General features: G+C 44.6%; 1 protein-coding gene across 2 annotated transcripts in view; it reads right to left on the bottom strand.

The window, feature by feature from the left end:
- LOC112554874 (tyrosine-protein kinase RYK-like) overlaps window positions 1-25,549 on the bottom strand; it is an 89,383-nt gene that overhangs the window by 27,513 nt on the left and 36,321 nt on the right. For both annotated transcript variants that reach the window (XM_025222936.1, XM_025222937.1), the window contains exons 3-4: window positions 23,504-23,603; window positions 22,499-22,633 (exon numbers count right to left, since the gene is read on the bottom strand). In XM_025222936.1, the coding sequence (XP_025078721.1) occupies window positions 22,499-22,633; window positions 23,504-23,603 (235 nt within the window). The remainder of the gene's footprint in view (window positions 1-22,498; window positions 22,634-23,503; window positions 23,604-25,549) is intronic.

The following is a 25,549-nucleotide window of genomic DNA, read 5'->3' as shown; positions in this document are numbered from 1 at the left end:
AGAAATCACTTCGATGTTCCTCCCCAAGAGTTGATCGCAAAAAGCCTCGAGTTTGCCTTCAAACTCAAAATCGAAACATCTGGCACGTGGCATTCATGCATTCGATTGGTCAGACATACCACGTGTCCTAACCATTACAACCAATCACACACTACAGTTAGTGTATGACGTAGGTCCCATCAGCCTCTGCGTGTTTACGTAATTCAATTGCCTAATTGTCATCGTTTCTAGTTCGCGTTGCGTAACATTGTCCTTTCTCTTTACGTAATCAAAGTACCGTAAGTTTCGCTCTAAGGCTTGTCTGTTACGACGATAACACCTCGTGGCTACATCTCACCCTGCTTTACGTCACCGTCATGACGTGAACGGCCGTGACTATGACTCTTCCAGGCTCGCATTCTGTCCGCGTCGTGCTAGTTTGAGTACAATTTTTTTTTATTTCATTCACAATGAGTTTCTCTGCGATACTGTGGTCGATACTACCACAGTAACATCATCAGTGTCATGTGAAGTTTTTCCACATGTGTGCCTTGCATCTGTCATCACACTGATCCCGTCGGTCAGAGAAAACTGTTTTGTTTGAAGTGAAACTGTTACAGACTGGCGCTTTTCACAAATGTATCATTTACATGTCCCACATTGGCACAATAAACATTTTTGAAAATATTGAATGGCGATAATCCCCGATGTAGTGCAAGGTACATTCTTTCACTTGCAAAATAACTGTCACCTAGCGGAGACTAGTTACAAAATACAAACGATATTATGTCCGGTAGGACAACCAAAGATGATCAGCACATGTCCACCCATTTTTGAAATGTTCACTTGAAGCCAAGAGGTTGCACGAGACTGAATGTGCATGAACGTGACTACAATTTTTTCACCTTGTACTCACCAACAGACAAACATGGACTCTGATTACAGTGTTACAAGTGTGAATTGTTCCCATTTGTAAAAGGTACGAGCATTGCACTCAAACAGATTACTTTATGTCAGTCACCAGATGAATAACCTGAATATTGTGAATATTATCAACCCTTATGAGTGAAGAAAGACATAGAGAGATGAAAACAGATACACGAAAGCATCAAAAATAAAGTTTTAAAATTCAGTTGTCTTTGTGTTTGTGTCATTTCCGCTGTTTCATCTCTTTCTCCTTATTTTCTTTTTATTTGATGGAGAATACATTCAATTGCCGGTCCTAACTCTGACTGTGACAGTATGTTCAGTTGCCAACCGTTTCACTCCAGCTTTCTCACCGCCAACCCCAAGTACTCGGCTGAGAAAGACGGTTTATCGCCTGCGATCTCCACTTTGCCTCGGGGCCAGGGTAGCAATTAGGGAAGACTGACCGCTGGTACTGACCCCGTGTACTCCTACCTTCCCTCGCACGGGCGAAACCATTTGAAAACACGCCCATTTCGACTTCGGCCTTTAAGGTCGCTGTGTTGCTGCATAAGCCCTTTGCGATGCTCGAGGCTCTCCTCCCAATTTTCATCGCCCTACCCCCCCTTTCCAACTCCATTCCTCCGCCCTGCTGTCTTCCCCCACTCTCTCATTCTCAACACGCTTCAGCTACAAGGACAATGATGTCAGTTCCTGAGGCCGTGGTTATGCTCAAGCTAGGGTGGGGTGGCGAGGGGTTGTGGTTATGACGAACTTGTTCATTACACAAGCCGTCTTGAGCCGGCCGAGGTTTTTGTTTTAATGGTTGAATCATCTGAACTGTATTCATGTAGGATTGTTGTGTGCGTGCTTGACAGACCGAGTGGTGGACATGGGGACAAATAACTGCGAGGTTAGTGCAAAACAGGGTTAGCGAGATGCACACACACACAATCTCCCTATATGCCACTAGCTTTTCAGATGACATTTTATTGTAAACTTTCGACATATCGCTTCATGTGGATCACGTGTCCTCACGTGCGCCGTGTAGTAAAAACTGTGAAAGAGTGTACTCTTTAGGTCTCATCCAGTTTCGAAGTGGGAGAAAAAAATTGCTACGCAGCTCTTCCTCGCCCCTTTCCCACCCAACCACTCACATCGCCACACTGTTTATCTGTAAGATCGAACATGTGAGCATCGCGCCGTGTTTAGCATATCATCTTCTGTCTCATTACAACTCACTTCATTAGACATGGAGATTATGTCATCCTCCTCGTTAAAACACGATACACCATGTTATGTATGCGATTCTACAAAATTAATCGGAAATGTTGCCCTTTTTCTTTATCGAGCACGAGAAAGGGTGTAAATAATTTGCAACTGTTGTCTGCTAACTTAGCTACTATCAACGTGCGTTGTAATTACAATAAAATTGAGGCATTAGGATATATGTTACTGAAACCATATATTTTAAACTACATCAATATAAACACAATACAACAAATAATTTGAACTCCCTCCTCTCCTCCAACATAGGTTATAGGCACTACCCAGCCTACCGAAATAAAAATTGTTAGTCATTGTTATTCTGTGTGTGTGCGTGTGAGAGAAATAGGAAGAATGAGACAGAGATTCGCTATTTCGAATATTCAATGAGCTGGTAATTCATGTGTAATTCAGGTGTAATGTGACTAATCTCGCTTGAGTAACGTATTATCTTACTAGTATAATATGTATACATTCATATATATATACATAAATACGATATAAACGAGATGATTACATTGGTCTGAAAGATGTATTTCCGTTTGAAAGGACGATTGTCTGTCAAATACAAGTTCAGTTCTCATCTCTTTCTGTCCGTGTCTCTCTCTCGCACACACACACACACGGAAATAAACCCTGCCAGCAGCTTTTCAGTCCTATAATTTTCCAACCACTGCACGCGCATACCCTTCCCTCCGCGACCCGTAAACAAGCAACCAATCCTGATTTTCACTGGAGTTACGAGCCACAGGGTTAGGGGTGGGGGAGCCTTCACACCTCGGAGCATCCAGTTATCGACTCGGATAAGCGAACACAAAGGGTAATGGTGTGTGAAGGGGGCACAGGGGACATCACTGAAAAATTATGGGGATGATTAGTCTCCCCTCCACCCCCGCCATCTCCAACTCACCACTCTTATTGGAAGAACACAGCAAATGAAAAAAAAAAAAAAAGAAGAAAGAAGACATGATTCACCTGAACATGTGCGTGAACTTTCAACTACGGAGACTGTGCACTTAAACATGTGAGGCGAGACTCTGGTTTTTCTCTCCCCCCGTCGGGCCTGTTTCTGTCTATGATCTGTCATGAGATCTTAAGATACACTAAACATGCAACATACAATGAATCGTAATGTGTCTAACAGAGGGAGCCAGGCGCTGGAAAGCACTGGAGCTCTTCAGGCATCGAGGTACTAAGGTCTGCAAATCACTTCACAAGTTCTGGGCTGAGAGAGAAGCCCGCCACTGAGCAGCAACTTCACAGGACTGCAGTCTCGTAATCAAATCATGAAGGGAGGGGGAAACGCCTGAGTATCAACAATTTCTCATCTTCAGTGCATGTACTTATTTCCCGCATTTTTTTTTTTTTTTGGTGGGGGCGCTAAGTTGTTCGGCAGTGAGTCTACATCAAAGTTTCTAGCAATAATAATTACAGATAAAACTAAATCGAATGCAACTGCGACATTGTTAGAGAGAACTTAAATTCGTAGTGACTTTAGGCCTGATACCATTTCAAAAAGGGAAGTGAACTAAAATAATCATCACCATCATTGCCACCTTCGTCAACATCATCATTCTCCTCCTTACTGAGCAGAACTATTAAAGAGGAAGTTAGAAAACAAATAAATAAACTCACTGGTATAAAAGTTAAGACATACAATAACAAACAATGCTCATCGTCGTGAGTGAGAAAGTGAGAGAAAGAACCCATGTTCTGTTGCTTTATGTCGCTTGGGCATACATGCAAAGATATGCAAATGAGGTGTCAAAGAAGAAAGAAAGAAAAGATGAAAGGAAGGAAAGAAAGACAGGAAACCCGAGGCTGAGCGGTGCATTCCATGTTGTCTTATTTCGCATGGTGGCGGAAGCCTGGCCATTCTTCGGGTGCTGTGAGAGCGAGGGGCTCATCAGTGACTGTCAGGCTGCGGATGTTGACAAAGTCTCCCGTTTCTTCTCGCCCTCGTCTCATCTTTCCCTCTCGGCGTGTGAAGGAGGGAGACGAGGAAGACACCCCCACTATTCACCTTTTCTCTCACTAGTATTTATCTTGGCAAAGACGCGAAACACGTGTGCGTGATTGTGCGTGCGCGTGTGCAAGCGAGCGATGGAAAGTGTTTCAGTATTTGTAGTAGGAGTGGACATTTTTACAGCTTCTAAAACATTACAAGTGGGTGGGATGATAAATTATACTACTAGGTAAGCTACTTGTGTCCTAAGGGGCAGACCAAAATTTATTCTTGCTCAAACTTACTCCACCCGGGATGAAACTCGCCACCCCTCCTTCTCCACCTTCTCCTCACACCGACCCGCCAGCCCCACACTTCAACGTTTGCTAAGAAATACAAGTCATTATGGCGACCTCACTGTTCAAACTCATCAACACTCCATTCGCGAGGAGCAGTCCGACAAACCTCTCTGGCCGAAAAACACAATCACATCCTGTTCGTATCGTTTTAATATTTTCTCGCATGGACCGTACTCGATTCCCATCTTTCACTGCTCTTATGCCAGCCAATCATAATATTTGTTCCTGCCCGAGAAAGAAAAGTGCCCCGTGGCTTGAACACTCTACCCCCCTTCTCCATCTAACTGGATTCCTACCCAGCTGCTGACTGGGTTCCTGTCACCAGCAGGGTGTACGCGGAGTGTTGCACCTGGAGGACAGCATACAGGAATCTCGCCTCCCTGTGACCCCTGGATCATGCCGAGGGGAGCCGCAGGCGGTCCGTATGTACACGGTGTAAGTTCAAACTTCTACTGTTTCCCTCAGTCGTGCTGTGTGCGGCCTGGGCTCGCGCCGCAAGAACAACATTCGTGTGTGGCTTATCTGCCGCATGGCTTCTTCTCGCGTCTCTCTATCCCTTCTCTTCAGGAGCATTTTCTCGGCAGGTCTCCAGCCACACTGCCAGTGTGAAGATTCTTATCGAAACACCGAGACTTTCACCGAGGGGAGGAAAAAGAGGGATTCCATCCACCTAATCACAGGTTTCCCGAAAGGTTGTCTTTTTTTCCCCCCTGAGAACCAAGGAACTCGACAATGTTAACAGGATTGTCAGAAACACTTATGACTGTTTCTGTATCTGTGTGAGAGAGAAAGATACAAGACAGGCTGAATGAATAACAAAATAAATCCATCCCACGCTAGTAATGAGAAGCAAACAGAAAACCGTAAAGGCGCTACCTCTGAGTGACGTCCCCTTGTTCTCACGCACGGCAAGTGCGCGACCTCTGTGACAACTCCGTTCTTAACGGGCAAAGTGCCGAAGCGTCAAATTTGTGATGTGACCAAGTCCCACAGTCAGCGCCATACTTTAGCCAATTCGATAGAAACTACGTTTGGACCCAATCATGAAATTATTTTAAAAATCCGCTTTATAACTTGCGGAAGAGAGAGAGACTACCTGGAAGGCGGCATCAGAAAGAAAAGCTACACAAGGTCGACGTGCATGCGTCACTTCCTGGTTCTGGCAAGCTTTTATAAGGCCAAGCAGCCGCGGATGTAATTCAAACATTTCCTACGCGCTCTGGAAGAGCCCCACGTCACCGGCCGTAGGCGTTGAAGGTACAGAAAATTGGAAACACATTCAAGAAACAAAGATCAAATGGTAAGGGAGGTGCCAGACTAAACCAACCTCCTGACCTAGACTAGGGAGCTTGCTAAAAGTAGACCCCCGAGGTGCAACCCACCCACCCTCTTAAAAAGCTTACAATTGTGTGCGGTAAGCCCCCCAAACCTCTTTCTTTCTCTCTTCTCCTTCCCATCAACCCTTGTTCCCTCCTTCCAACACCAGCACCACTCGCCGAAGCCCCCACCTGATCCCGACGCCTGCGACCTGGTAGCAGAAGGTATTAAGCTGAATAACACGGCAGCGGGGTAAGTTTACTTGTTAAAGAAGTGGGTGGAGACCGTTTCTCAGCTGTGCAACCTCCCGCCTCCAACCTTCTTTCACTCGACCAAAAGGACGGAAGGCTTCAGTCGTGGAGGTAGTGGGAAGACGTGCACGTCCTCGGGACTCTGGAGCCATAGTCACGAAGAGAGGGTGAGTTGATGCTCATGGGTCACATGAAGAACTCGCAGGCAAGCGTCTTGTCTCTGTAGGTACAAAGGGTGAGTCTAGAACCCCCATGGATACTTCATCAAGAATCTTTGCAACTGCTTTATAACTGCGACCCAGTGTAAAGCAGTGTCTGCAAAGTTTGGACACATTGTTGCTGGTTTAGCAGGAAAATGCTTCAACTTGGGTGATTTCGAACTGTTGGGGAAATGGAGGGGTGATGAAACCTGAGTAACCAGAGAAAACCCTCGACGCCCAGCCCTGGACACTTCTTTTTAACTACGGAGAAAGGCGCATATCCTCGATTTCTCCCATGTCTCCCAGGGACAACGACCTACCCTCGTTCATAACTACGGCCCCCTGGGGGTTACTTTCTGCGGCTGACAAACTGCGACTGCCGCCTCTTGGGGAGGTTTCAGCTCCATTGTTAACACTGTCCTCCCAATCTAGATGCCATGGTCGTCGTCTCCTTCGAGTTTTCCGCCTCGACTAATTGTTTTTCTGAATTTACTAAAGCGAAAAATAGGTCGCCTATATTATCAGACTGCCCTAGAGGATAAATAAAGTTCTACTGAATTCTATACACCATACTTTCTCTCGTTCGCTCTCTGTCACACCCCGTGTTTCTAGTTACAAAAAGAGCCGAAAAAAAAACCCCAATAAATATTATTTCTGAAAACCCATGAATACATCAAAAAAATCTATAACATGCAAAACAAAACAAAAAAGAAGCTCAGACCTATTTATTCTGTACAGCCCTACACTTTCCCAGTCATCTGCTCAGCATCGCAAAATTCAGGAACTCTTTGTTCCTGTGATGAACTCTCAGGCCTGCTCGAAGAACCCCTCTTATATGTTGGCATACTCTCTTTGGTTTTACGAAGGTAACATTAAGATAAGACCCGGGGTAGACACTATGCAAGAGTGACAAAGAACGAGCAGAGAATGTTACAGACATTCCATTCTACGTGCCAGACAGACACCCTTCCCACTCCTCTCCCGCCCGCCCCCGGGCCCTGAATGCTTTTCTTCGAGGGTTTTATGAAAGTACATGGCGAGATAGACAAAACGTAAGGAACTCGACGATTAATGTCTGAGTTATCAGAAGGCAGTCCTTGGCTGCTGAAACATGACGACTTCCGTCCTCATCTGCGAGGTCACCAAGGGTCAGACGAAGTCAGAGGAAGTTATCGCACATGCCTTTCGCCATGTCACACATCCAGTCGCTTCCCTAATCCCCCCTACCCCCGTCATGCTGTCGTGCGGTACGACCGTAAGGCTTCAATATATAACATGGGTAGAAAAGGGTACACCGCATCAATCAGCACAGAAGCAGCTTATATTCAAAGAAAAACCATTTTACAAAGCGCATCTTTAAGAACCTAAGGTCTCCACTGTTAGAAGAAAAGCTGTGCGCGCACTGAGGCCATGTTGAGCGTGTGTAAGTGCCCGTGCGCGAGAGTAAATAATTCCCTGGTGAGAAGTTGCAAATGCATGTAAGTAAAATATAAGCTAGTGCAACTTAGCGAAGTCGTGGAGCGGCCAGTCAGGCAGAACACCATTAGCCGGTCGGGGGGCGCTGTCTCGCGCTTTGAAGTGAACGCGCGTGTAAATCATGTGTGCGGCCGCGGCAGGTGTACTGCAGGTAGAGCGGACCCCTTAATGTGCTTAATGGATGAGGTGAACAGCCTCCCCTCGGGAAGACGCCTGTGCCTCTTTTACTTTCAAGGGCTTCAGCGGGTAAACACAATTAGGGCCAAGATGGAAGACGGCTGGGTGACAGTAGGAAACGACGATGGCTGAAGATTTGGCTTCGAACACGTAGAAGGAGAATTACCTAAAACGAAGGAGGGGTGGACAGGCGCCCTCGTGCGCGCATGCTTTATGTGGGAGGCGGAGAGATGGAGACGAAGAATGAGTGCAGATGTTTTATTTAAAGCCCATTCGATACATTTACGACACACGGACACAAGGACGGAGATAAAGAACACTACTACTACACACAAAAAAATGTATAAAACTATACGCCAACCACGAAATTAGTATCTGATGCCATTGCAAGGAAGAGCGCGGGTGAGGGAGCGATATTCACACCTTCAAATTACTAAACTAGTTGATGGGGAGACGGTACTTGACGTGTCACGCGCGAACTCTCTCCGCCCCCTCCCTCTTTCTCTTCTCTCGTTCGCTCGCTCTCAACGGGTAGCTTTCTGCGTGAGTTACGGAGAGAGAGAGATCTATTTCCAGGAACTACTTCCAGCCTCTCACATTTTAATTTCATTGCGCAAGTTACTTTGACAGGAAAATAACACCCCCGGCCATTTTCCATCCTTGGAAGGCGATAAAGAGGAGGTTATAAACCAAACAAAATGTAGCGGAGTTCCACTCAGATTAACTCATTAGTGTCGCTTCCTCGTCTACCCCTCTTCCTTCCACAAAACTCCCGCTCCACGCGACGAGGCCCCAGACCCCACTGACAGCCCACCCCCGCCTCTACGCACTTCTCTCATCTCCGGCCTCTCGACAACTCTCTCGCTCAACATCTTGAAGACACCTGAGGTTAAGCCGCCTAAATGGACTTTTGCTGTAGCGCGCTTTCAGATCAGAATAGCGAACGGATGATGCCAATTTATGCAGAAGGAACTTGCATCTCGGGTGTCGGATCCATACAATACAGTCGACACCGAAAACAATTCATTCGCCCGCTTGCTTCACGCACCCCTTCCCCCAGCCCCGACTCTACTTTTTCAGCTGTAGAAATACGAGACTTGGCCGCATGTTTACGAGACTAGGATGTCCCCGAGGACGATAGTGAACTGATGCCCAGTGCTTGTCTCTCACAAAACGTTTATGGATACTCGTCCGTTTATTGTATTAATGGAAGAACAAAGGCTAGCGGAGGCTACACACACGCACGCGCGCACACCGCTGACCCTATAAGGTTTCGAGTGCGATCTCCACCACGTTATCTCCTCGTTACATGGATGTTCGACTTATGCATGTCATCTCCAAAGTTGCCCCAACCCTCACCTCCCCCCCCCCCACCCACAAAAAAAAAAGTAACCGGGCATCTCGGAAACGGACAAAAAGGTCTGGTGATAAAGAAAACAGAACACCACGAAGCCTGCGCCCAGAGAAAGAGAAAAAAGGATAAAGAGAAGAGCCACAGAAAGAGAAGACATATTTATGAGGACCAATCTTTCAGCCTTATTGTGAGAGGCTGATGGCCTCCCTTATCCTAAACAAAGCTGTCATAACTGATGTCACAGACCACCACATCTACTTTAATATCTGTTTTCATCTTGCTTCCCTCCATGTTTCCATCCTCTTTCTTTTCTCTCTCAGACACATACGCACACACACACACGCGCGGGCGCGCAAACGATAATCTCAGTCAGCGCTTTTGTGTTACAGGGCCACCTATTGTGTCAAATGCACACAAAAAAAGTTGAAAAAGGTTAATTAGTGAAATCAAATTATGAACAGTTATGAAACCAGATGAAACATTGCCCCAGGGGTTAGAGTATGTGGTGTTTGGACACTGCTGTATAACTACGGAGCCAGGACGCTTTTCCTTGAGTTCCCCATACACTTCAGGGCAACGACTGAGCCCCGTTTCGTTGAACTACGGCCCTAGGACCGGAAGTAGACCAGGCGAGGTTGACATTCGTTTGCGCTGGGATTTCATAAGGTGACAACAAGCAACAGATTTCAGACAGGTGAATGTCATTATGACATCGTCCATGCCAACCATATTTTATATCTTCACCAGAACCCTGACATCTTTGATAAAAGTTCCATTTCAAACCCACTTCCCTCCACTTTTGAATTACCCCCCAGCCTCGAGGGTTTACGTCCCTTAGGCAGGACTGATGAGCTCAGACGCAGCACTCGGGTAGCAAGGTCACACTACCCAAGGCCCAACCTCTCGGAGTTTGTGGCCTAGTGAAGTGTTGTAAAAAATTAATTCGAGGTCTAGATGGCATTTACTATAAGGAGCCCACGATTTTAACTCTTTAAATGCTAATTCTGGACCTCGCAAAGAACACAAAATCAGATGCAACTTGTTTTCCCGATATTCCGGAATGGTCCTTTCTTTGTCCAAACTAGCTCTCAGCCAGAATATAAACCAGAAAGCCAGACTCCGATAAGGCTAGCTTACGATTCGACAAAATGGACAGAATCAGCCGTAGCTTCAAGCAGAAAAAGACCACCGACAATTCTCACAATCACTAATTTAAAGGAAAATCGAATTCAAAAAGTTGTTAAAAAGCTGATGATAATAAGCTGCCGATTCTCCCATGTGTCATTAACACACTCAATAAAAGTTTGCCGCTATGCCCAAATAAATAATGCAGGACTCTCATCAGATGAAAAGCTGCAAAAGCATCATCGAAGATTATCTTTGAAGAAAGAAGGCACTCGTCAGTCATCCCGTCATTGCAGACGCAGGCGCACAAGGGAGGAAACAACCTGGGACTGCGGGAGGAAACCCTTTGAAGCGAGAGCCTGGCAACAGGAAGCAGCAAGAAGTCCTCACACCACAGCTGTGACTCGCTAATTCACAGCGACGCTTGGCGTCCATCATCGAAGACAGAGGCGGAATCTTCTCGCAGGTTCTGCGCAAATTCTAAGCTGTGCAACGGCTATTTACCCGCTGATGTTTGAAAAAGAAAGTGGAGGTGGATAAAAATGCACAGCGGATGTCCGAGGTCTACAAGCCACGCAGAAAAAGTATCATTTTAACACAAAAAAGCCCTAACCCCTCCCTTCTCTCCAGTCCCCACCCAAAAATATGACCGTTAGCACGTTTTTACCACGAGGTAAAATAGGAGGCAAAGAAAGGTGGCATTTCTATAAATGTAAAGTTATGACAAGAAACGTGCAAACACTGAGATCTCTTTCACTTCTTCTTGTAAAAGGCGATTAACAAGTCACGTGGTCACTCATGACAACAGACACTAGAAAGAAGTGAGTCATACAGGTCATTTATAACAACACAACAAAAAAGAGAAGTTTCTTCCCTTCCAGATTATTTCCAAAATTTGTAGTTTTTTTTAATATAGACATTGGCTACCTCTATGACTACCTGCTTGCACCATCACTAAGTTAGAAATAGGAGGGGATGAAAGAGACCCTTCAAAATCATTAATTAAGTTATTCTCGTTGACGATCTGTTTACCGACGATGTAGAATCAGTTTGTAGCTTCAGCATTGTAGGCGAGAAGACGGACAACATAGTAACTGAACAACCAAGGGAAGGAAAACAGAGAGAGAGAGAGAGCAAACCTCTCAAAGAACAAAACCTCAAGCAAACGAACAAAAAAAAAAAATCCAACCAAACAACAAAAATAAATAAATCAGTAAATAAAACAAGCGCAAATAGGGTAGCATCACACGATCAACAGTACTGGTAACGGCGATACCAAGCTATCTGGGAACTGGAAGAATAAGAAGAAACTGAGGAAGTCAGCAGCTTTGGATAAAGGCTTCAACAAGCCCACAGAGAAAATAAGGGAAAAAAGGGGCGATGATAGTGGCGGCGGCGGTTCGGTAATGATGGGAAAGACGGCGATAATGGAGGTCGAGCAGGAGGAGGAGGAGCAGTGTGAGCTTAACTGCCTCCAGAGGTACGACTTATGGAATCTAACCCTCTCGTTAACAAGTCTCCTATACTTCAACAATAACTAATTAAGAAATGGGCTTAGCATTTAGGGCAGGAGACAGGAAGTACCGGTCAGAATATAAATTTCTTATTGAAAAAAAAGATAAATCGACGGATACAAAGCACAAGGAGCGGTATTGGCATTGCACATCCCTGGTTCGACTATTCGCAAGCTCTATTCCAGCGAACTGCAAACATTCACATCGGGCAAACATCGCATACAGGCCTTCATCTGCCTGAACTGCAAGTTACAGGTTATCTGCTGGGTTCTTGGGCTACGATGCTCGTTGGTTTAACTCTAATGGAATCTTGAAACTGGGTGTCTCCCACTTCAACACTATCATCTGTCAATGGTCTCTTAAAAAGAAAAAAATAAATAATTTTTTTGAAAACTCCATAAGAGTATATGAAATGTGATTATTTACATCGAAAACAACTTTCCGAGTGGACTGCTACAAAACAAGTCTAGTCAAGCATCATGTGCATGTCCTGAAAATGTCAACTACGTGGGTTTCATTATGATACGTATAAAACGTGGCAGTTTTATCAATAATTTCTTACTAATTTTTTTTAACAAAGCATGATATTTCAGCATGTTTGGGCTTCTACTGAAATGGGAAGGGGGGTGGAGAATATAGGCATCTTTAATGCCAGCAAAGAATTTACATAATAACATGTAATAAAATTCATCTCCTAGTTCATGGACATCGCAAAGACTGCACAACCTATCACCCTGTAGTATATTTGCAATTCTACCTGTCTGAACGGGCATTTTATTAAATTCAAGGTTCTGACAAGAATCATTGAAAATAAAAGTTGATTTAGTAAGCAAGACACACGCTGTTTATTTATTTATTGTTCAGGTTTAATAACTGTAGGATATTTCAATGTCAGTCAGTTATGTTTCAGGCAACGCGTAGCTTTAAATTTAAACCGCAGTTCTCTATCATCACCAACGATATGCAATGCCTTTAGAAGCATTTGAACTTTCCCCTTCCTTCACTCCTCCTACCCTCGTACCTTCCTCGACAGGAAACTAATCTCTTTGGAGATTTGCAGCACGACACAACACGAGCACTGCAACACGACACAACTCTGCGCAGCTGCTCTGCTTCATCGTCTGCATCAGATGAAGGTTCATCTTTTGAGAGGCAGAGAGTGAGCAGACGTGTATGAAGGGGATGGGGTGGGGAACTGTTTAAAGTCTGGCGAAGCTGTTTCGACATGCAGTGGCTGCATACTGTACGCATTCGCCTCGCTCAGCGGATGTGGGAATCTCGTCTCGTGGGCCCAAGCATGTGGTCTGAACTCTGCCTGTGCTTCGCGCTTCTCGGTGCGACAGATCACATGACCATCGGGCTCTAACCATATAAACATAAACACATCTAATCCACACATTCAAGCCAAGCTCAGTGCAATCACTGGACCCGCATGCTGCTGTCGGATCCTTCATTTGTCCATTTTCATTTGTCCATTTTCACTTTCTTTAGAGGCAAGGCATAATAATAAAGTATCTCCGAGTAAGCTTCACTGTTTTATAGGCAATACACCAGTATTCAATCTAGAGATAATATTTCGCACGCGCACCGAGTCGGCTGTACCTTTCATGGAACAATGGACCAAATAAGTTCAAACAGCTATACGAATACTGTATGCACATGTCTGCAATGGTTTTAGGGAAAAAAAAATCACTTGATTTCTCAAGTCTACTATGGCTGGTTTCATGTTTTGGTCCAACGTTCCATAATAATAATGATGATGTGTATTTGAAATGCGCAGCACCACGACCAAGATAGACACGAAACTGGATGTCTCAAGATTTCTAGTCACAGGCTCGAGCAGGTCTCGAGTCCGCGACCTTTCAGGCGAACTAATCATCAGGCTAAGTCACAGAAAAAAAGTCTTTAAGAGGAAGGCAATGAACTTGTTCATTAGTCAGGCAATTTCTCACCGACTTTATCACCAGTGAGGGAGAGAAAAAAAAAGCAGTTAGCTGCACCAACAAATTGGGAATTTTAATGAGACGTGTCATTTGAGGCATGGCGCAAAGAAAGTCGTAAAACTGTACCGCAACTCAAGTCGTAGCATAATTATCCATCGATCTGTATTATCTAGGGAGCGCCTCCTTCATGTCGGAGGCATTCGAGTCGTTTTCCGCTGTAATGAAAAAAGTCCATAAGGTTCAGTGAACGGACCCTGTAGTACTTTTCGAATCGGTTTTTTTACTGACAAAATGTCGACGAGTTTGAAGTGAACGTAGCGTGCGGTACTATTACATTCAATGGAAAGGAGCCGCAGACTCTGATGCAACTGGAACCAAATTTTAATCTGCATCTTTTCTCAATGTGAGATACTTCTTCCTACATGTTTCAATATCTGTGTCCTTCCAATGACGGAGAAATCTTTATGAACTGCAGAAGTCAAGGACTGGCTGCTCTACGAATGCGGAGTGAGGTGGGCAGCCTGTAAGAAGAAAGTGGAATCTTCACAGCAAACTCCTGGAGTCTCTCAGTGCGGCGCTAGTTCTGGGCAGCCAAGGTTTCATAAATTGTCTACTTTCCCATTTTTTAAAACTTCCACACCCTGCAGATTTCTCTACTGAACGTTCTTCATGCGATATCTACCAGGTTTATAAGGAATTCAATAAATTTCACAGAAGACAATGAAGATATAGAAAGGGAAGAAAAACACAAAGAAGAAGAATTTTCTACGAGAAGTTCAGGGCGAATCAGAAAACTTTTTCCTGAAAAATTCAACGAAACCCAAAGCCGTTACTTTCACACTTTACACAATTAGGAAATGGACCCCGATCCATGCTGGGGCTAGGAGGTGGGAGAATGAAACAGATTTCAAGCCTCCGTTCTGTCCGTTCTAACCTAACACGTCACTCGCGTCTAGCATCTGAAGACAGCCTGGGTTGTCTGCCCGGTAACCAGGAGAGGCAACGGTGCACCTTTTCTTTGTCTCCTCCGGAGTTTTGCAAATCGAGTTTTTCCTCGTCTCTAGAGGCAAGCAGTCGGGGTCTCCACGCCCCGTCAGGCTCTTGCGAGATCGTGGACAGTTGGCACGCCCGGCACACGGCGCAGCACAAGCCAGTTCTCCATTCTCCTCCACCGTCTCCCACCGAGATCTCGCGAGATATAAGCTCCTCGCTGTGCTTGGCACGAATCGGGTTCCTCTACCACCCTACCCCTACGACCACCACCACTACCACCTCTCCGACTGCCAGCAACGCCAAGGACTTGCATTATGTGCCGGGCAAACAGAACCACAAAACAGATTAAAAGCAGGCAAGGGCAGCAGCAGGGATTGCAAAAATATAGACGACCGCCGTTATCGCATCGGAAGGATTTGGAAATGGAAGGAGAAACGAAGGGAGGTGAGGGAGGAGGGAAGGAGGTCGACGAGACACTTTGGAGAATGAAGAGGATCTCAAGTAGATGACGAGAGAAGGCGATGGGTTGAAGAGTGTGGGCAAACACTTGGCTAGCTGAGCACAACCATCACGACTTCAAGAAATAGTGGGGTGCATGATTGGGTGAAGCTCGGCGCAGGATACTATTTCCTTAAATTTTGATGAGCATTTCCCCTTCAATTCTCTAGACACAGGCCTAAAAATGCCACCATGTACAGAAAGAGGTCAACCACAGATGTCAGAACTCTACATGATTGTGCCTGTGTTGTGAAGGTCTCGGCCAATGTGAGAGATGGGGCCACATGTTAATTAGGTATGTCTACACACAAACATGAGGCTACCATTTTGAACTCTCTCTGTGAATGTTGATGTTTGGTAAAGTATCTCGAGAAAGGAAAGGTGTGTGTGTGTGTGGTAGTGGTGGTGATGGTGGTGGTGGTGGTGGTGGTGGTGGTAGGTATGGGAGGTTATTCATCCAGATTTGAGGAAACAGTATCCTGCACGGCGCTTTATCTTATCATTAGACAAAAATACTGAACTCTACTAAATCTTTAACACACTATATTAGGGAAGTCAGTGATGGGGGTCAAATGCCTTTTCCTAAAAAGAGTGAGGTACCTCACAAGAATACTGGGAAGTTGCATGTGCTGCTGGGTACTCTTGGTAAGAATTATTGGTTGGTTTTTTTTTAAGAGATAGGGAGGAAGGTAAATAGGGAGGAGGCGAGAAAAACAAGCAGGCAGATTTCAAAACTGAACTCACTTCGATGCACTCACTCCTTTATTTTTACAGTGGTGCCTGCTGGTGCAGATTGGGACCATTTACTTCTAGTTAAATATACAAAAATCTCGGGTCAATGTTTCTTTTGGATGATGTGCTATCGTTTAAAGTACATTTGCGGGACTTCTTTTCCCTTTTGTGTTTCTGGTTCATCATTGGTTATGTATCTGTACGCCATTTGACAAAGAAATCAGTATAGTATCTCACGGTCACTGGTTAATGCTAAAGTTATTATATAACCATCAGGTAAAAACCTTTGCAGAACTCCCGTTCATCTAAATTTAATCGGTAAAAAATTGCCTTTTGGAAATGTTCTAAATCTTAATCGACTGAAGTGTTTGTAGTTGGCAGTTTGGGGGTTGGGGGAGGAGAATTAGCACAGGGAAAGGGCTGAGGAGCTAAACAAAGATGGTGAAACAAAGAAGACACGTGTCCACAAAAGCTCACTGTTTGCATGTTTATGGTGTTTACTGACTGTGTAATAAAAATAACTCCGAACATAAGATGTGTTGTTAAGAAATCGAGTTAGTGTGTGCGTGTGTATGCTCCACAAAAGGGCGGGAGAGAGAGAGACAAAAAAAAAAGAGAGGGAGGGAAAGAACGAAAACCTACTTAAAGACAATGTCAAAGAAAAAGACAACAGCAATAGATCAGACTTTTGTCTTTAGAAAGAGCACAAAGGACCGACTACTGTCATGTCAAAGAGAGACAGAAGAGCGGGCGAGAGCATTAGGAGGGTAAAGAGCAGCGGGTAAAGAGGGAGAAGTAGAAAGTGGTGTTTGAATCACTTCTCTTCGCAGGCGATGTGCATGAAATATGCTTTCCCACGCTGCTGTCGGACGGATGCAAAACGAAGAAAATGAAACTGCCCCATCAGTATGACAGAGAAAAATATCTTCTGCATGTGTGATACATGTCTCTAACTCGGCGTTCTCCACGGTGTTTTTGTCTGGAACTCAACGCCAGGACCAGCCTTCCTCTCGGAGCGGCTACAAAAATTATTACTTAAAACAAAAAAACTGTGGACAAAATGTCTTTGCAAGAAAGCTGACATCCACTTTAAAAAAATAAAATAATAAAGCTCTTTGTTTCAATCGGCGCCGATTGCCCAGCGGAGATCGTAATCTCACGTTGGACAGTAACTTTAATGTTAATAGTTACCGGCATTTCGAGGTATGATAAAAGAAAAAAAAAAAAAAAGAAAAGAAAGAATGAGGAAGAAAAAGAAAGATGGGCGGACAGATTGACCACACAATTAAGAAAACCCATAGGGATCTTCCGCGTCGTCCTGTAAATGCTGCAGGTCTAGAAAGGATAGTGCCCATTGCGGATCGCTCAGCTTTGGCACCTTGGTGCTAGGGTCGGGCGGGCAAAAAGAAACTAACTGTGACTGGCGAAAACCCGCCATTAATTACGAGCATCTCACCCGTCTCGAACTTGCTCGTCACATTCTGTGGCTGGGTGTGAGAAATCGGTTTTGCAAACTCGGTCTTGTCTGGCTCTCTCGTCCCGTCCTTCGCGAGCCGCCTTTCTGTTTTTGTTTTTTTAACTTGCCCTGCAGACGCGAGAGAGAAAGACAGGGAGGGTCCCAGACCGACTGAGGCGATGGACTCAAAAAAAAAAAAAAACAAAGAGAAACCCGACCAACCAGGTTCGTCAGTCAACGGCACCAAACCTCAACGCCCAAAGGCGTGACGTCGATAATCTACTCTCCTCAATGTCGCAAATTTGGAAGTTTCCGGCGTGTTCAAGCGAGTGGGTACGCTAGAGTGAATGAACGGTTGTACTGCTGGGTGGGTGAGTGAACGAATGAAAGATTGTACTGCTTTGGTCATCAGAGGGTAAGTGGGTAGATGGGCCAGTGAGTGAACTAAGAAACGAATAAAAGATCGCACTGCTGAGGTCATTGGTGAGTAGGCAAACTAACGAAAGAAAGAAGAAAAAAAAGAAGAAACTTTTTACTGTTTAGGCCGTCAGTGAGCAAGTGAGTGAACCAAGGCCATCGATGGTTAGGTGAGAAGGTAGGTGAGTAAATGAGTAAGAAACGAAAAAAAAAAAAACCCGTCACTGCTTACGAGATCAGCCAGTGACTCAGTGACTGAGCCAGTCAATCAGCGTGTCAGTGATAGGACAGGTGCGCCTCCGCGGAGATTGCAAACTGGGTGTAAAGGGAGAAGGCGAACCCGTTCAAACCGCCACCACTGCCAACAGACTTTCAAACTTGTCCCTTTGCTTTCATCTGTGTCTAGCTATGCTATCCCCCAAAAAACACCCTCCATTCTCCAGACACCCGCAGACAGACACTCATAAAGCTTGTGCATGTGTATGTTAACATGCTGGCAAGACAGGGGCAGGGAGGGGAAGGTGCAAAAGCAAGAGGTTATTGTCTAGAGGTCGGGTGGAGGTGACCTCCCATCCCTGTTTGTAATGCTACGACCTGTCTTTCCTCCAAACCATTAATTTTCCTCTGGAAAAGGAGCGGTGCCGGTAGAGCGCGTGAAGGGGGATGAGGGAGGGCGGGCAGAGAGATTCATTTCCCGTAACGGTTCGTTGACCAAAACAAACTAAAGCTTAGCTGAGGCAGGAAGCTGCAAGAAAACACACAACACACAAAAAAAAACCGACACCTACCACATCTACCCTCCCAGCGGCAGATATAGCAGGAAAGGCAAGTAGCTTATAGCACCAGGTTTTTGCGATGTGGCATTCACTGTCATATTTTAACAGCCTCGACTGGCGACGAGAACTAAGCGCGGTTAATCCCAACTCTTGAAGCCTTTGTGCAAGCAGGAGTGGGGGATGAGGAGTAGGGGGATGGTGGTGGCGGGGAAGTGGAAAGAGAAGGTACGAGGGTGGACAAAAAATATCTGTATCATAAAATAAGGAGACTAGGCACTGACTAGCAGCGGATTGTTCGCTTATTAGGTGCTCACGACCCAAAGTGGGCTGGAGGGATGCAAAACGCGCAATATGAGATTCTTTACTGGAGACATCATGTCAAATATGTATGTTTAGCAAACTCTAACATGAAGATGAACGAAGGCAAATACAGTTCAGTCCGCTAAGTAGTCCCAGAGTGTGCGGAATAAAAATGTTATTAGTACATGCATGGAAAGGATCTCTGTTGTCCAGAACCATGGCGTGACCAGAGATGAATCTTGCAGCATCCTGTAAGCTTAGGGAGAATGTAAGGGGCCAGCGGGAACCTTGGGGAACAAACTAGTGTGCTGCTAACCAGCTGCACTAATAGTCCCTTGTTGATAAAATAATCAAAAGTCAGATCAAGAAATACAACTGTCCACAAGGCTCTCCTATCCATCGATTATTCCCCATCATCTCTTTGAACCGTGTCTTCTCTGGAAGTGGAGGCAGAAGGGACAGTGTTTATTTATAACCCACTGGGGACATCTAGAACACGACATAAGTATGCAGAGCACAAGAAAGGAAAAAGAAAACATATGAAATATATTAATAAATACCAGAAACACCCGCCGACAGATATATAGCGTGTAAATATATCTACATCGTAGAAATAACTAAAAACACAACTAAGGCAATCTCATCCCCCTCCCAAAAAAATATCAACATTACATGGTAACAGAATTAAGTTTTAAAAAAGGGAAATTGAGCTGTCAGTGAGCAGTGAAGAGCTGGAAGAAGTAGAGGATACAACGAGCAAATGTTAACAACTCTAATATTTGCTACAAATCTCTGAAATCATGTGCTGTTGAGTCTCTAGTCCACAAGACATCCGCGGATCCAATCTGAAAATTCGTGCTAAATACGCAAGTGCACTTAAAATATATCCTAGGCGAAAAGTCATCCTGTGTGGAGTTGTACTTCCCACACGCGCGGTTGCTTCTCTAATCATCCACGTCTTCCCTCTCTAATAGTACAATAAAGAAGCAGCTGGTCTCCTGGATCCAGCCTTCATTGCCCATTCGTATACAGTGTACACAGACGCACTTGTATCTGCGCACATTTCGCACGAATGTCAACGTGGCTTGTGGTTTTGTTAGTCAAGACTGCGTGTTGCACTGAGTATTAATGTCCCTTTTTCTGTCCTTTGGTTCTGTCAGTTGGAATCACTGGCCTCTTTACCCTCACATTCTATAGCGGTTAGATCAAGCACCGGATCGGTACTAAAATAAATAACTTTCGGATGACTGAGTACCGACATGTTGTGCACTCTTTCAAGAAAATGCATAAATGGATGTCCCGGTCTGCAACTTAAAAAACAAAACAAAAACAAATTGATGGCGGTGCAGGGAAAGGAACAGGAAATGCCAAAATGCTGAACAAGAAAAATAACCCTAACTCTACTCTATAAACTTGGTTTGCACCTGTCAAATGTCTCCCGCTGAAGAAAACATCTGCCGTTCGCATTAAACCTGTGGGCTATTGTTCTTATTCCCAACCCCTCACCTCACCCTTTGCTTTCACTCTGTAGCTTGCAGCCAGGCTGTGATAGCTGCGACACAGAAGCGACGACCGAGATAGTAAGATGCAGACAGCAATAGCAGAAAGAAAAAAAACAGACAAAACTGGTGTGAGTGTGCAGTGAGGTGGGATGATTGCAAGCAAACAAAAGAGAAGTGTAGAGGAAAAGAAAAGACTAGCTTTGTTTTCAAGGGGTGAAAAAAAACAAAACTGAGTGTGAGGCGCAGAAGGAGAAAATCTGCTTCTGCAGGTACACCCAAACCCGCTTTTCTGCCAAATAAATAGTTAGTTCACAAAAGAGGCAAAAACAGTATCGGCAACGACTTAATTAAAACTGAAACAGCTGTGTACATACGTCCGAACATTCTCGATTTAACGCCATTGCGCAAGTATTTTGATGCTATCAGCTCCCATCCCACTTCTTTCCACTGGATCTTTAGGGCTGGAGTTATGAAACAGGGTTACATTACTTCAGCAAGTCTGGAAATGTTGAAAGGAATTTGCTACTTGAAATAAGCGCAGACCCTGGAGGTCGGGTGATATTGTAGTCTCTGTCGGTCCTTCAGTATCCAGGTATGGATACAGAGAGCTTCCTAGTGTTGTAAGCGAATTCAGAGTTATTAACGTACCTCTTCTTAATAAATATGACCCCAGCCAAAGAGGAAACAGTTGCAGGTAAACATCATGTTTACATGAAGACGGCTGTGTGTGAGAGGGAGAGATTGTGCCAGCAACTAAGGCTATTATCACGGCGGCGAAAGAAGGTAGTGATACATAAAAAGGATGAGTAACGAAAACCACCAGGTCATATGATAAAATCCTTAACAATAAGGGACGAAAATATAAAAAAAGAGCGTGTGGCCTACAAGTCACTAACCAGAACCTTAAACCAAACTCTAACAGGACATTAAAACTTAAATCTGATGGTAAAGCCCTATTCTTTTTTTAAAATGAAAAATAGCTGCCGATCGGATGGACAAACAACAACAAAAACAAATAAACAAAAAACCCAAAGAACCTGCTGCGAAATATTGCTGGGAGAGATAAAGTGGGACAAGGTTTTTCTGTTCTTGTAGCCCTACGACCCAAGAGGCCATGCGACCTGAACTTTGAGGCGCTTCAAGGCCAGCGCAACCGGGTCATGAATGAGGTAATTACACTATTACGTCAAAGGCCGTGCTTCGACTGACGTCATAATATCAGCGTCATGATCCATGGTGGACTGACGTCACGATACACGTGCTTAAAGGTCATTTCGCAGACTCGAGGCGGTAGGCCGAGAATGTTTCGACCTGTTTTCTCCAGTCTGCACACTGCTGTTATTTTGTTTATTGCGGTGCTACAGGGGCTAACATGCAGCTTTACCCAGCAGTTTGAAACGAGGCCAATTTCTGAAATATAATTTAACAGCGGAAAAGATTCAGCACGTATGTATCCGTCATTCAAGGTGAGTTACTGTTTTTTTACATCCTTTGCCCGTTTGACCCGGCAGAAGTCACTGCATTTCGGGTCTTGCTGAATTTTTGGTGTTTAGATGCTTATTGGACTTTCTATCGCATGCTTTGAATGTTATGGTTTGACTTCATCTAGTATCTCGTGAAATAAGTCCTAAAGTCCTTCCACTCATTAATCTCTTCAACACGGCACATAGATTCTCGTAGTTTACATCAGGACAAGCTTTCGAATGTATGATGCATGGACTGATAGATACGTTTACATGTATCTTGTACGACTGAAGACAAGGTAGGGGATCACATTAACATTACGCACGTACATCAACCACGTACAGATGTGGCAACACACACGTGCAAGTCACACACACACACACAGCTGCAGATGCGCCTGCGACACATGTTGCTGACCATGGCCAACAAGCTTACATTTCGGCTAAAACACCTTCAGTGAAACTCTGCGGGGAAAAAAATCTCGTCGCACTTGCAGTTATGAGGAATGAAAGATGTTAAGGACTCGAAGAAATATGCACACGACCTACCTTTCAGGCAGATTTTCCGACGCTTGAAGTTGAGCACCGTCAGGTTGGAGGCGGAGAATATGTTAATGTTCATCTGCATGCGGATGTCCACCTCAGCGCTCATCAGGCCCGAGCACGGAAGAGTGACCTTGAACTCTGCAACAACAGCAAATAGCGAAATTTTCAAAGCTGGATGAGGAGAGAGGGGGGAATGATCTCATACTCGCTTCGTTCACCTCCTCTCCCCCTACCCCAAATCTCTGACAGCCACAGCGCTGTCGTGCCTGCCGCCGTTGTCGTTGTTTGCTTGGTCACGCATGAGTTGCGAGCACGCACGCACGAGCCCCTGGCACCGATCGAGGGGAGCGAGGGTGTATTGGAAGCAATTATTGAAAGTCATAAAGCGATGACGCCGTCCTGGAAGCAGGCCCCCGCATGGTTGGGGGCCTGGCAAAGCAATCCGCAGAGCCACGCAGACCCGCTTTTCCCTCCCTTTCACCCTCTTATGCCCTTTTGATGACAGTAACAGCCGGGTAAGGTTTCACGGACACTTCCAATTTAGCGTCCTTCGTTCCCCATATTCGACATTATTACGTTCAGTTTTTAAAAAAAGAGTGCATTATTAGGCAGTTAAAAACGCCTGCATGTGGTGCAAAGCCGCAAGAACACGTAGATTCAAAAGGGAAATCCGTCGGAGAGATTCTTATGTTTGTCCTAGGTTGAAGTTCATACTCGCGTGCCCGCGCAACAACTTTGGTTCATACACCTTTACCGCGACCATGACGGGCGCACTCGTCGCAGAACGCAGCCGATAGGGGAGCTACAGGCTCGACGTGAATTTCTGCACTTAAAACTTCAACAATGATGTGAAGTATCAGATTTCAGTAAATAGGTGTGTTGTAACAACGGCGACAGCGTCCTGCAGTAGGTGGCAAGTTTGAAAACCCGGTCTTGTGAAGCTGCAGATGCATGCACGTGTGTGTGTGTGTGCGAGCGTGATTGACGATGACATTAACTCTGCAGTACCTGAAAGTTCGTTGGGCACGATTCCACTCAGGCTGATGTCCGGCTCCGGCATTCTCATGGCCCGTGGGTTGGAGACCGAGAAATTCATGCTGTAGAACATCTGAAACGACAGCAAACAAAATGTTGCACTTAGCATCATGCCACAAAGGAGTTCCTCCACCCCAACACCCACCTGCCCCCGTTTCAAATATCCTATCTGCATTTAGATGGCAAGCAAAACAAATCTCTGAATTTCACGCAGCGAAGAGTTTCATTTTAAATACCAAATCTGCATTTAGATGGCAGCCCATCACTGACACAAGGCCCCCGTGTCAAACTCGTGTTGATGTAACTTTCAATGTTAAAAATGAGAACGGAACTATTTCTACTTGGATTATGTCATATGCATCTTAACATTTTCAAGTCCTGCTACTCTTCACCCAAAAATATGCAGGAAGATGGAAAAAATTATCCTTCCCCTTTCTTCCGTCTTCCTTTGCTCAGACAACCCCTTCCACTTACATTTAGACACTTCAACATTTTCGGTTTCTTCCATTTCTCTTGCCTTGTCACATTGAATTTATCATCTGTAGCAACTTCTAGCGTTAAAAGTAAGACGACAATAAAGAAGAACAGGTGCAGCTCCCGGAAAATAAAAATGTCTATTTAAATCGATACAAGAGAATATGAAGCCAACCAACTCACTAGGAGACCAAAAGAAAATGATAAATCCTGGCAGATGAAAAACAAAACAAAACAAAAAAAAACCAAAAAAAAACCAAGGGTGTTTACTAGCGCACTCCAGCGAATGGCTGTCAAGAAATGAAGCAGCAGACAAGAGCTAGGTACTCAAAACTGATTCTGGACTCAGTAATAATAAAAAGGACAAGCACATACACAAACAGATTTTTAAAAATTAAATCATGAGTTCAATGGTACTTGTTCTTTAGCTCAAATAGTTTCTGAGTTATGAATTTTTAAAAATTTAAATTTTTCGTTCACTTTATGCTCAAAAATGAATCTGAATAAAATGCTTATTTTAAAAGGTCACCAACAAATCAGTACTAAACACTTAGGAACTTACCATCTGGCAGCAATATCTATACCACGAGCTGCTCTTTTTTTGATGACAGATATAATGAAAAATTAATAATACCCAAACTTTTCACATTCAATTTTAGCGCACTTTTTGAATGGAAAATCTCTAAATTTTTAGTATTCAGTTAAAGCTTATTCTATCCCATTGACGATGAAATTGCATAATTTTTTTAGTTCGCTTACTGTCGGGCATAGGAGTCGAAGGTGAACGTGAAGTAGTCCGTGACTATGACCAAGACCAATTTTTGACACCGCGGGCCAAAACGCGAATGGGTAATGTAGTTCAAAACTTTTCTTTTTTTGCTTTTTATTTTTCATCCATTCTTAAAATAAACCACACTATTATACAGAAAAAAAACCCAAATGCTTCTTTCATTCGTGCAGTGGTGTTCACAACACAATTACAAAGTTGTACAGTGTGAGGGAAAAAGGGATTTTTCATGGAGCTACTCCACAATCACAGCAGCTCCGTAAGCTTGTACCACCACCACTACTACCACGACCACCACCACCACAAGTTCTGATTTTACAAAACAGATCCCAAACACCAAGCAATCAGCCAAACGAAACATAAAATCAAAGTTTACTCAGCTTTGTGGTCACTAGATGATGTATTTATTTCGAAAGATTGTCTTTTACTGAATTAAGATGTAATTGTAAGGATGAGGCTGGGATATAAGAGGGGTAAATTGGCATTTAAGGTCTCGTCTAGATGGCGCTCCGAAGTCATCTGCATCGGTCGTCGTCAGAAGGAAGCTGCATTCGCCAAAATAAGCGCCGCTGTCTTCCAACCTACGTTATTCCCCACCCAACCCTTACCCTACCATTGGCTTACTCAACCCCACCGCTGCCAAGAATAGCCTGCAGCTATCTATCCTCGTCCTCAATTCGTTGGCTGCCATGCCAAGAGCAACCCCCCTGGAAGCCCACGCCACGCGCCGATGAAACGGTTCTGCACAAATTCAGCGA

This window comes from Pomacea canaliculata, linkage group LG14 (assembly GCF_003073045.1).
Source record: "Pomacea canaliculata isolate SZHN2017 linkage group LG14, ASM307304v1, whole genome shotgun sequence".
NCBI lineage: Eukaryota > Metazoa > Mollusca > Gastropoda > Architaenioglossa > Ampullariidae > Pomacea > Pomacea canaliculata.
Note: the sequence above shows the minus strand (reverse complement) of the source record. Positions and strands in the feature narration are given on the sequence as shown.